Here is a 12,820-nt window from a genome sequence, read left to right on the forward strand (position 1 = left end):
CACCTCATTTCATTAAATTGTTTTGGATAATGAAATAAAACATATAAGCCAGGGAACTACTGCATTAGAACATTAGTTCTCAGTCTTGCTGTCATGTTGTGGCATGTTTCAAATGGTTGTGAGATTTGAATAAATATGTTACAAATAATGCTTTAACCATCTGCATTTATAAATTATTTATTTTTTAATTAAATTAGAGTTACTTAGTCTTATCCTTAAAATAACGTTACTGCCACTCTCTTGTGTTCCAACATGTTATCTTTAAAGGGAGAGAAAGGGATGAGGTTATAAGTTTTGAGCAGGATTTTGCAGAAAATTCCAGGGATCTCACAGTCAGAAGAAAGAAAGATAATCACAGGATTGGAGTAAAATGCTACAGAATCCAAATTCATAGTTTTGATCTCTGCGAAGGCTGTCAGATTACTTCTTTTCTGTGGCCACAGATGTCACCTGCAGGTCTCTTTTTCATCCTCTGTATTTGATACCTGAATACCTGGGTACCAAGATGAAAGAATACAAATGGTTATTCATAAATATAGTACACTTATTTTAAAAACAACTTCAAACTAATAATATTTCAAATAGTATCATATTTAGAACCAAAGAAAAGCACATTGTTTTTAGCACAGATAAAGAGTTCCTAAATCTATTATGGCATTCAATCATTTTTGAAGATGAAATATGATTAAGAATTATTTTATTAGAGGACCTCTATTTTCTGCATTAAAAATATGATTAAGCTTCTGGCTCCAGACGTTCTTCCACACCAGCTCTTTATTATATGTTATATTTTGAGACCTTTCTTTCATGGTGCATTTACCATCATTCTGAATTTTGCATATTTTTTATTAAGTTTTTGTACCTAATCTGAGGCTTTTTAAAATGCAGTGTTCATCATGATTTTAAAATCTTTACATGTTTATTGTTGCAAATATGTCCTTCATTACTTTGCCTGGGAAGTTATGGATTTCCTTCTCAAAATGTCTTTAAGGTGCACAATAGTTTCATTTGAGATGCTTGAAGGTGAGACCTAGTTTAATTTGCAAGGTCTTTTCTAGCTGCATGATCCTATATCTCTCAACCTTCGCAAGCCCGTTGCTGAGGTAATGAGATTCCCAAGAGGCTTCTTAACATTAAGAATCAGCAAAATTGCAAGCTTTACAGATGACTTTCTTTTAACCTACACAGTTTCTCTGTGAAGTATTTGAATTACCGTGTCAACTGTTGTCAAGTCAGAGATTGATCAATGAGAAGTTCTGTGTCACTTTAAGGCCAGATGTTACTCTTTGGCTGGAAATTTGGCTGAATTTAAAATTAGAGTTTATTACTTTAGGCACCAAGGATCAAACTTACTTGGTCAGTTAAAAAAAGTGTTCAAGTATCCTGTTTCTACAAATTTTAGCCACTGCCATTTAATCCTATAGTTTAAATTTTGCTCTTACCTCCCGGCATGAGAGCATTCTGGAGTGAACTTGTATTTCCTCTGACCTCTGGTCCTCATTTATTTCAGCACCTCTTCCCCGGTTTCTGGTCTTTACCTCCACAGCAGAGAAGAAAGAGAGCAGAACCAAGTGCTCTCCCATGGGTGCTAGTCTCTGAATCTAGGAATAAATATCCATTTTGTTCCCTCCAGATTTACTTGTGAGTGATGCACAGATATTTAGCGGCAACATTTATTAAAGATATCCCAATCCTGTTTTATATTCTGGGAGTCAAAATTATTATAAGATAATAAAATCTAGTATCAGTGGGATAAAACTCACCCATTGCCATCGAGTCAATTCCAACTCGTAGCAACCCTATTGGACAGAGTAGAACTGCCCCGTAGGGTTTCCAAGGCTGTAAATCTTTATGGAAGTAGACTGGCACATCTTTCTCCCACAGAGCAGTTAGTGGGTTTGAGTCACCAACCTTTTGGTTAGCAGTGAGCACTTAACCGCTGTACCACCAGGGCTCCATCAGTGGGCTAGCAACTGAATTCTTTCATGTTGAATTGGGATTGCAATTGTAATTTACTTTGCATCAATCAGAAACCCTGCAGAAAACACATGACACATTCACACTGGGTATATGTGAGCAGGGCAAAAGAAGACTAACAAGGGGTTGTAAGGTATCCCTGGCTAGTAAGGACAGGAAGTCTTTACCACTGCCAGGAATGATAACCATAACACTCAGAGAACAGTTGCATGGATAAGGGTGCCTAACAGGAATTGTGTTTTGTTTCCAGTAGAGGTACACAACCAACCCATGGTGAACAGGAAGAGAAAGAGTTGGGGCAAAATACCCTACCAGATTCCCTCTTGGCCTCATCACCCCAGTCTCCTGCCAATACTGCCAGTCATCTGACTCCCCACACCCCTACCCCCAGGAAGACAACACAGGAGCCTGGTTAATATGTATCCATGCGAGGCAGCCCTATCCACCTTCCCCTAACCCTGTGGGAAAGAAGCAGAGTAGAGAAGGGTGGAGAATAGATCTGGAGAGATAAACCAAAGGTACCCAAGTTTCATATCCTTTGATTACAAGAAAACAATAAAATTAAAATTGTTAAAAAAATATCACTGGAATATATGGAATTCTGTGATTTCCTATATACATAGCTTCTCTATAACTGTGGGGATTTGTGTTTGCATATATTGTTTATTAGGAGAACTACAAACTTGTATGCAAACTCTTTTCTGCCTTCCTTCCTCCATTATTCATTCCACAACCATTTCTTGAATATTAGGCTCTGAGATGCACAGTGTATTGCTTGAGAACACATATTTTTGGAACCACACTGACTGGGCTCAAATCCCAGCTCTGCCACTAATAATTTGTGTGACTTTGTTGTTATTTTTAGGTGCCTTTGAGTTGGTTTTGACTCATAGCAACCCTATGTACAACAGAACAAACACTGCCCAATCTTGCTCAATGCTCACAATCATTTTTATGCTTAAGCCCATTGTTGCAGCCACTGTATCAATTCATCTCGTTGAGGGTCTTCCTCTCTTTCGCTGATCCTCTAAGAAGCATGTTATCCTTCTCCAGGGACTGATCCCTCATGATAACATGTCCAAAGTATGTGAGATGAAGTCTTACCATCCTTGCCTCTAAGGAGGGTTCTGGGTGTACTCCCTCCAAGGCAGATTTGTTCATTCTTTTGGCAGTACGTGGTATATTCAGTATTATTTACCAACACCATAATTCAAAGGCATCAATTCCTCTTTGATCTTCCTTATTCATTGTCCAGCTTTCACATGCATATAATGTGATTGAAAACACCATGGCTTGGCTCAGGTGCACCTTAGTCCTTAATGTGACATCTTTGCTTTTCAACACTTTAAAGAGGTCCATTGCAGCAGATTTGCCCAATGCAATATGCCATTTAATTTCTTGAGTGCTGCATCCATAGGCATTGATTGTAGATCTTAGTAAAATGAAATCTTTGACAACTTCAGCATTTTTTCTGCTTATCATGATGTTGCTTATTGGTCCAGTTGAGAAGATTTTTGTTTCATTTATATTGAGGTATAACTCATCCTGAAGGCTGTGTGACTTTAGGCAAGTTATTTTACCTCTTTGGGTCCTCATAGGACTGTCAGGATTAAATGCAACTAGTGCTTATAACTTTGTCTGGCACATAGTGAATGATATATGTTTGTTGGAGTCATGTGTATAGACACTTGAAATGCAAAGATAAATAAAAATTAATGAGAAAAGACAGATGGATAAATAAATAAATGATAATAAAATATATGGGTCAATGTAGGTAGGCCAAAGACCTATAGCAGCCCTGATAAATTAACAACTAATGTGCTTTCAACTCAGGGCTGACTTTGTGATAACGTTTCACCTTGAGAGATGACTATGTATTTTACCAGGTTTTAGATGCTGGGAGGATGCCTTCTTTCTTGATAGAAAAGATGGCACTAAGGGCATGTCGATCCCAAAGGGTATGGCAAGTATCTCAAAATGCCTGATACTTAAGTTGTTGTTGCTGTTGAGTCGATTCCAACTCATGGTGACCCCTGTGTGCAGAGTAGAACTGCTTTATAGGGTTTTTAGGATTGTGACCTTTCAAAACAGATTGTCAGGCCTATATTCTGAGGTGACTCTGGGTGGATTTGAACCACCAAACTTTTGTCTAATAGTCAGGTACTTAACCATTTGTGCCACCCACAGACCTTTGATACATAGGTGGGAGACGAGACTGGAGAGGCAGAGAAGTTTTAGGTCACAAATGGCCTCCTATGGTAAGGAACTTGAAGATTTCTGAGTAGTTTAAAAATCACCCTGGCACTGTACAGAGGTAGGATTTGTGTGCTGAAACATCAAAGAGGAAAAATTCTCTTAAAATTAGTGTTATTACCCTTTCCCTTCCAATACTGGACTCAAGTTCATCCTTCTCTCTTCCTTAATTATTCCAGTACTTGAATCCACAGTGTTTCTTTCCATCCTTTCTCTCAGAAGCATGGAACAGTCAGAAAAAAAAAAAAAAAAAAAAGCATTGGAATCAGGAAAGTGTTGAATAGAATCCATGTTGAGCTATTTCTACATATATGTCCTTGTCCAGCCTCTCAAGATCTCATTTTTTTTATCTATTAAAGTAAAATAATAGTGTCTAACTAACAGCATTATAGTAAGAATTCAAATGAGTTAGAATAGGTATAGTATTTAGGAAACTTCTTGGCAAATAATAGTTAATCAATAAAGGGTAGCTGATGTTCTTATGTGCCTGGGTATCACTATATTTACATCCTTTAGATACCCTGGTCTCTTACCTTGTCTAATTGCTTGTTTGCCATTGATAAGTCACTTATCTTACCCTTAGTTCCTTAGAAAACAGACACTAAGTAAGACGAAGTGTTTAGGCTACTACTTTATTGCAGACATGCAATTCCAGTACAGCAACGAGGGATAAAGAGATGTAAACAGGGCAGTAGGAATAACAATAATAAGACAGTGTTTTACTGAGCTTGCCACAGCTGATTGCTAGGCCTTGTGGGCCACATGGATCAGCTGTACTTTGGAACCATCTCTTGCTGGCGAGGAAGAGTGAGCAGTTTATCTACTGATCTTCTTTCTATCTCCTGCTCTTGATGGTCAATGTTCACCCCTGAGGCATTAAGTTATCCACAATTCCAGACTGTTTTCCAGCCCCTTAGGGAAGCTGCTGGAGAAGATTAAGCTTCCAGTGATCCCTGATGTCAAATCTGGATAACTGGAGGTGCAAATCTCTACTGTAGCACTTATGTATTGAATATCAATTATTTGTTTGGATATCAGTTTTGCCTCTTGTGTAGCAATAATTTCAAAAGCCCTGATTAGGTGTGTGCTTATTTTAATTACTGAATAATGTTTATCTATCTGTGTTACAGAGTACTGCAGGTTTTAAGTTATACCCATATATGTATATTAAGAATGATATATTAGAGGAGAAAAAAATGTGGTTTCAAGATGTAAACTAAGAACTCATAGTCAACACTTACCCAAAGTTGATAGAAAACATATGGAAATATACCAATGATTGTAATGACTGGAAGATAAATCTCAGTTGTTTGGAGCCTGTATGGGATCCTAAAATAAATAAATATATGAAAATAAATAAACATATAAAATATATATGGAAAATAAAGGTAAGCTGAGAATTTCATAAACAAGTGCCACCACAGGGCGCTGTTACTGCAGCTTCTTCATAGGAAGCTATTGTGCATTAGACCCACAAGTCTCTGGTTAGAATCCAGTGACCATTCTGAGAAATGCAGCAGAAATTGCCTCGCTGGGGAGTATTTCAGTTGCAAAGCAAAATGTCCAGACATGGAATGGGAGTTTAATGCAGTTATCAATATGGAGGCCTCCCTGGCTGAGGATGAGGGCAACAAAAGTTAATTGAATTCCAGATCAAAAAAGGCAAGAACTTACATGGAGGAGAGAAGTACAACGGGATTCTGACATTAGAAGAAAGAAGCCCAAGGTGGGAGGCTGAAGGTCAAAATAGGGAATGCATGCAAGGCTGGCATAGTTACAGAGAAGAAAGCAAATAAAACATCTATTTGAGGGTTTTCTCAAAAAAAGCTATTTTATTGAAGAACTCCATCAATTACTAATTAGAATAAATTGATTTAAAAACCAATACCTAGTTAAATTATATTGAAAGTTTGAAAGAAGAATCCTGACTTATGGGAAGGTAATAAGGGAGACAGGGAACAGATTAATTACAAGATATGAAAATCAGTTTGGTATTACATTTCTCATCAGGAATACAGGATGGAAAAAAGACCAGGGAAGAATATTTTCAAAATGGAAAATATTAATTTTGAATTATAACTCATATTGAGGAATCCTAATTTTGAATTATAGGAAAAATTAATTTTGAGTTATAATACTATACCTTAGTATTTTGAAGATTTGAGATTTTCAGGTGAGGAATTTTCTTTCAGTAACCACCACCTAACACTTCAGCTCCCCTGTTCCCTACTAGACCTTCTTTTTCTCCCATAGCGTTTATTGTCTTCTAACATACGATATTGATTTATTGTTTCAGTTCTTTGACCTAGTGGGATATACGCTCTTGGAAGGCAGGAATCATTGTCTATTTATTCAGTGATGTGCCCCAAATACCTAAGGCAGCATCTGGCATATCAAAGGTGCTCAATAAATTTGCTGGATAAATTGAATGACTACTGTATTTTTATGCAAGTAACTCATGCCTTCTTTCTTTGTTTGCCAATCTTGCCCTCCCCCCCACAAAGTATTTTCATAAGCACCATAGTATCAATTATTTTTACATGTTGCTGAAAAAAAATAGCATATCACACTTATAAAAATACCTCCGGGGGGAGGGCATGGTTGGCAAAGGAAGGTGCACAGTATTTGCATAAAAACACGGTCAATGATGGTGTAAGATATGTAAACTTGATTCAACTGTAAAGAAAGGTGGCAAAATTCACACACAGTTTGGAACCTCAACACACTCCTTTTAGAAACTGACAGAGCAAGTAGTCAAAAAATATTTAAGAATATATATAATATCAATTTGACAACTATAACAAATTGAATTGAATATAATTCACTGACTTACCCACTGTAGGACTTGTATATACATATATTGAATACCAAAAAAACAGCATTAGGGATCAGCAACAAAATTATAGTCCCAACCCATAAATTTAAAAACATGCTTTAAAATTATTTGAGTTAAAGAGGAAATCAAAATAGAAACTAAAACTATTTAGAAGTGAACAATAAAAGCTGTCAATATCAAAAAGAAAAATAAAACCAAACCCATTGCTGAAGAGTCGATTCCTACTCATAGCGACCCTATGGCCCAGAGGAGAACTGCATCATATAGTTTCCAAGGAGCACCTGGTGGACTCAAACTTCCAACCTATTGGTTAGCAGCCGTAGCTCTTAACCACTACACCACCAGGGTTTCCGTCAATATCAAAGCAGCATCCTAAAGGAAATTTATAGACTTAAATTTGTTTTTTATAGGAAACAAGAAAGGCTGAAAATAAACTAATATTTCCATCCAAGAAGCTAGAAAAAGAACAGAAAAATAATACAAAGAGGGTTGAAAATGGAATCTAAAAAAGATAAAAAGAAAACATGTTTAAATAATATCAAAACACTGAAATGATCAACAAAAAACAAAAGCTGGTTTTTAGAACAGACTAATAGATTTAGCAACTCTGTAAGTATGAACGAGAAAAACAGGAAACTAAACACAAATAAATGACATTAAGAGTAAAAAAGATTTATGGTATATTTATAAAGGAGATATTTTAGAATACTGTAACACAATTCTGTCACCATTAAACAGCTAATCTGGCAAACCTTGGAAAAATTTACTTCTCTAATGTATAATAGTTGTAAATATTGGTCAAAAAGTTCAATTGAAAAATAGTGAAAGAAATTGAAATGATAGATACCTGTCTTAAAATTGTAACAGACTCAGTCAGCTTTTTAATTGAGTTCTAACACTCAAGAATCCAATTTTTCGGTTTAGATCCAAAGACTAGAAAAAGGTGGGAAATTACTAAACTCTTTCTTTGAAATTAAATTTGGATAGGAATAGGAAAATAAAAAATATATGTAGACCAATGCTACTTATAAGCATATATAAAACTAAATAAAATACCAAATCAAATCTCTAGTGTATTGAATAAATCATTATAACCACCTACAGTTTCCTCTAAGGATGCAAGAATGATAAAAAAAAAAAAAAAAAAATCCCTGAAACACACTGGTTGGTGTATGTATATATATATATATATGTATATATAGCCACACATACAAATGTTATAACACTGCATATTATAAGTATGTGTGTGTGTGTAAATATAAAATCATAGGTAAAGACGTGGGAAAGACACATACCAGTAGATTTCCAGGACTGTGAATGTTGGAGTGTCAGTAAATGTTACAACTTTATCCTCCAGTTTTCTTTTCAAAATTTTTATCTACTTATTTATTTTTGCTATTGTTTGTCTAAAGAAAACTGTATTAATTCAGTTTTGTGAAACTTAAAAACCAAAAGCAATGACCACAATAATTTATTACTGACATTCGTATCTTCACAATGAAGGTTTCAGATATTTGTTTTTTTGGGGGGGGGTATGCTTTAAAAGGGTATTTGAATGTGCTTTTAAGAGAGAATTTTTATTTTTTTCGATCTCCTTCAACTCAGTTCATCCAATACACATTTACTGAAGACATAACTGGGTAATTTGGAAAGCAAAATTGAGTCCTGCCCTCAAGAAGTTATTTATGTTTTGTTTTGTTTTTTATCTAATTGGAGGAAATACTCCAACCGACAACTGCCAGAGAGACTGGTATATCCAGTGTTAAATGTGTTTACTACTGTAGGAACATCAAGGCAGAGAATGTTTCCACATATCCTGGTTACAGTCAAAGGATTTACTGTATCATGTACAGATTACAAGAATTGAAAAAAGTCTTTTGGATTTGGGGAAAACGTGTGTGTGTGTGTTTGTAGTACAGACAGAATATCAGAGATCTTTTCATGATCCTACTTGGCCTCTGGCAACCTTATCAGCTCTAATGACCTCGGGTTCCCCATCTACAAAATGAGAGACATATACTAATTGCTCCCTAAGTATAATTTCAGCAAATCATGTCCATAAGAGTGAAAAAAGAAAAACATTATGATTGAAGAAGGTATTCACATTTGCTCTGAAATATCTCAGCTGCAAAGAGTGTATATCTACTAAACCGATAGAATCAATATTATATGCCTGCAACCCTGCAAAGGTGACTTTTGTCTTACATTTTTACAGAAATTGAGAAAGAAAGCTGTGGAGATCCTGGTACACCCTTATATGGAATTAGAGAAGGAGATGGATTTTCTAATCGTGATGTTTTAAGATTCGAATGCCAGTTTGGGTTTGAATTAATTGGAGAGAAATCCATTGTTTGTCAAGAGAATAACCAATGGTCTGCAAATATACCCATCTGTATCTGTGAGTACCAAATGCTTTGATTCCAGACAGCATATGTTACCCTGTCCTTGCATATAATTGCTTTTGTAATTAATTACTAAGAGTTGGAACCGTGTAATTATTTTTGGACGAGTAGCACTTTGTGATACTATCTTTAACAAGTGTGCTTATGCCAAATTAAAATTTCATTACAGATTTAAATAAAGTTAACATAGTTCACTTGGTAGTTGGAAAAAATATATATGTGTCCCTATAACACTTTATTTGTGAAATTTTGCACTTTATGCATAGCATACTTCTTATGGAAATTATACATATATGCTTATTTGCAGTCAAAAAAACTTAAAATATTTGAAACTTATATTCTATGTATTATGCATTCACTTATTTTTGTTTTTAGATGCTCACACCAATGCACACTTTAAGTGACTTTTTTTATATTGCACAGAATGAAATTCATTAATGTTTATGATATACAATATGCTTGAATTAAAACAATATATTTCTCCAAATACATTTAAACATTCCAATGTAACTTGAACAACAACAACAAAAAACATAATTTACATTATCTATTAATGCACTTTTAGGTCAACTAAGTACTGTCTTCATCACCGAAAAAAACAAGTTACCAGGTGTGCGTGTAGTATTGAACATTTTCTATTTTAGGTTTAAATATTCACATGTGACAACACAGAAGCCAATAATCATGAAAGTGAAAATAATTTTCTGGTTTTAAAATATAGGTGTTTTAATCTGTATTCAACATATAATGATAATACCTTTCATTCGTGAAATCCTTTATGCCCTTCAAAGGCATTGTCACAAACTTTAATATTTACAAGCTTTTTTTTTTTTAGTAGCATTTTTGAGACCTACTTTTGAGAACCATTTTGTCTAAATTATAATATATGCTGTAATTTATACCTTTTTCTTCATTAAAAATGTTTGATTATTTAACATTTTTAAAGCAGTAAATGAGAATTTTTAAAGTGTTGATTTCTGTGATTAGACACCAAGCATTTTCAAGTAATAAATAAATAATTTTTTTTTTTTTTAATGTATATGCAGGACTGCGCAATGTTTCGGTCTTTTGTGCGTAGGGTCGCTATGAGTCAGAGCTGACCCGACGGCACCTAACAACAACAACAACAACAATGTATACGTTGCGTAGTTAAAAAAGGAAGACAGAAAAATAACACACAAGTGTTCATACCAAAAAAAAAAGAAGGAAAATGTATCATTGTTTTAACTATGATTCCCTCTCAGTGATTCTTTTCTTTTCTTTACTTTATCCTTCCTCTTCTTTCTAAATTTTCAACCATGTGGACCTTTTAAGTTAAACCAAAGAAAACTGGAGATGTGGGGGTGGAGTAGAGTACTTCATCTCCCAGTACCTAAATACAAGCTGCCAGCTGTGGCTATTTCAAAAGCTAATGCATTTCCTTATGTGTTATAAACTATCAGAGAATTCCATGTCCATGGTAGGAATGAAACTCAACTAGTTGCCACCCCCACCCAAGTCTTCTCTGGGCTACATGATCCCAGTTCTGTTAATGTCTATATACTATTTTTTATCTTCAATCATTTAATGGCATTATTACTTTCTATGGAAAACTCTATGCATTTCTCCTATATTCTTTTTTAAACACAGAGACTAAAGCTTTGTATAACACTCCAATATGAGCATGATAAATATAAAATAAATGCTGCTATTACTCCAATTGCATTTTTGTGTATATTTAATCATATAGTCTTAAGCTTATTCTTTCTAATACGTGAAAATGGTAATATTTTTTCTGCTCCATAAGACAGCTTACGTTGTTTAATATTGTTTTATCAAACTGCTGATTATCATAATTGAAGAAGATAAAAAGGTCACTATTACATTTAAACATTTACTCTATTTCATAATCTTTTTTTTTTTTTTTTTTTACAGTTCCTTGCCTCTCTAACTTTACTGCACCAATGGGAACAGTTCTTTCTCCTGATTACCCAGAAGGGTATGGAAATAACTTAAATTGCATCTGGACGATAATCTCTGATCCAGGGAGCCGGATACACCTCTCTTTTAATGACTTTGATCTGGAATCCCAGTTTGACTTCCTTGCTGTTAAAGATGGTGACTCTCCAGACTCCCCAATTCTTGGAACATTTACTGGGGCTGAGGTGCCTTCCCATCTTACCAGCAATAGTCATATATTGCGATTAGAATTTCAAGCTGACCACTCAATGTCAGGACGTGGCTTTAATATCACTTATAACAGTAAGTTTGTTTTATTTTGTTTTCCATGTAAAATGGTTCTACAAATTAGAGCTAGAAAGGGATCATGCTTTCTTGTTGCACAGAGCAGGAAACATCCTTGATTTCTGACCATATGTTGCCATGCATTGTGCCATTTCTCTTTGTGAGAGACCTGCTATACATAAACTCAACCTATTATATACCATGTACTTTGCTCTGTTATTGGTATCCAAACATAGAGATCTTTCTTTCAATATGTTCATAAATCAATAAGTTACTTTAAACAAATAATGACCTAACAGATTGATAATTCCAAAGACAAAATGCATAAGACTACAGAAGCATGACAGGGAAAGAAATCATTAGCTTTGGGGCAGTAGACCACTGAGCTGACTTAGCAAAGCCTCTGTGGGGAAAAATAATGCCTTAGTGATTAAGAGTATTGGCTCTGAAGTCAGACTATACAATTTCAAATCTTGGCTTTGCTACATTTTTAGGTTTTATATATGAGCCACAGTTTCTTCATCAGGAAAACCCATTGGTTGGCTGTAAGCAATAAATTAAATGATGCAGGTGAAGTATTTAGCAGAGAGTACATAAAACCAAAAAAAAACCCAGATCCATTGCCGTCGAGTTGATTCCAACTCATAGTCGGACGTTATAGGACAGAGTGGAACTGCCCCACATGGTTTCCAGTGAGTGCCTGGTGGATTTGAACTGCCAACTTTTATGTTAGCTGCTGTAGCTCTTAACCACTATACTACCAGGGTTTCCATAGAGTAATTTTTTTTTTTTTTACACAACCAAAAACCAAGCCTGTTGCTTTTGAGTAGTTTTCGACTCATAAAAACCCATTGCCGTTGAGTCAATTCTGACTCATAGGAACCCGATAGGACTGAATAGAACTGCCTAATAGATTTTCCAAGGAACACCTGGTGGTTTTGAACCGCTGACGTTTCGGTTAGCAGAGGTAGCACTTAACCACTACGCCACCAGAGTTTCCTTCCAACTCATACCCACCCAACCCACTACCGTGGAGTTGATTCCGACTCATAGCAACCCTATAGGATAGAATAGAACTGCCCCATTGAGTTTCCAAGGAGCGCCTGGTGAATTTGAACTGCCAACCCTT

At 35.3% G+C, this 12,820-nt stretch overlaps 1 protein-coding gene across 3 annotated transcripts in view; it reads left to right on the forward strand.

Annotated features, from left to right (window-relative positions):
• CSMD3 (CUB and Sushi multiple domains 3) overlaps positions 1 to 12,820 on the forward strand; it is a 1,374,620-nt gene that overhangs the window by 851,027 nt on the left and 510,773 nt on the right. For all 3 annotated transcript variants that reach the window (XM_049854130.1, XM_049854131.1, XM_049854132.1), the window contains 2 exons: positions 9,282 to 9,464; positions 11,383 to 11,709. In XM_049854130.1, coding sequence (XP_049710087.1) covers positions 9,282 to 9,464; positions 11,383 to 11,709 — 510 coding nt within the window. The remainder of the gene's footprint in view (positions 1 to 9,281; positions 9,465 to 11,382; positions 11,710 to 12,820) is intronic.

This window comes from Elephas maximus, chromosome 15 (assembly GCF_024166365.1).
Source record: "Elephas maximus indicus isolate mEleMax1 chromosome 15, mEleMax1 primary haplotype, whole genome shotgun sequence".
In the NCBI taxonomy this organism is placed as follows: Eukaryota; Metazoa; Chordata; class Mammalia; order Proboscidea; family Elephantidae; genus Elephas; species Elephas maximus.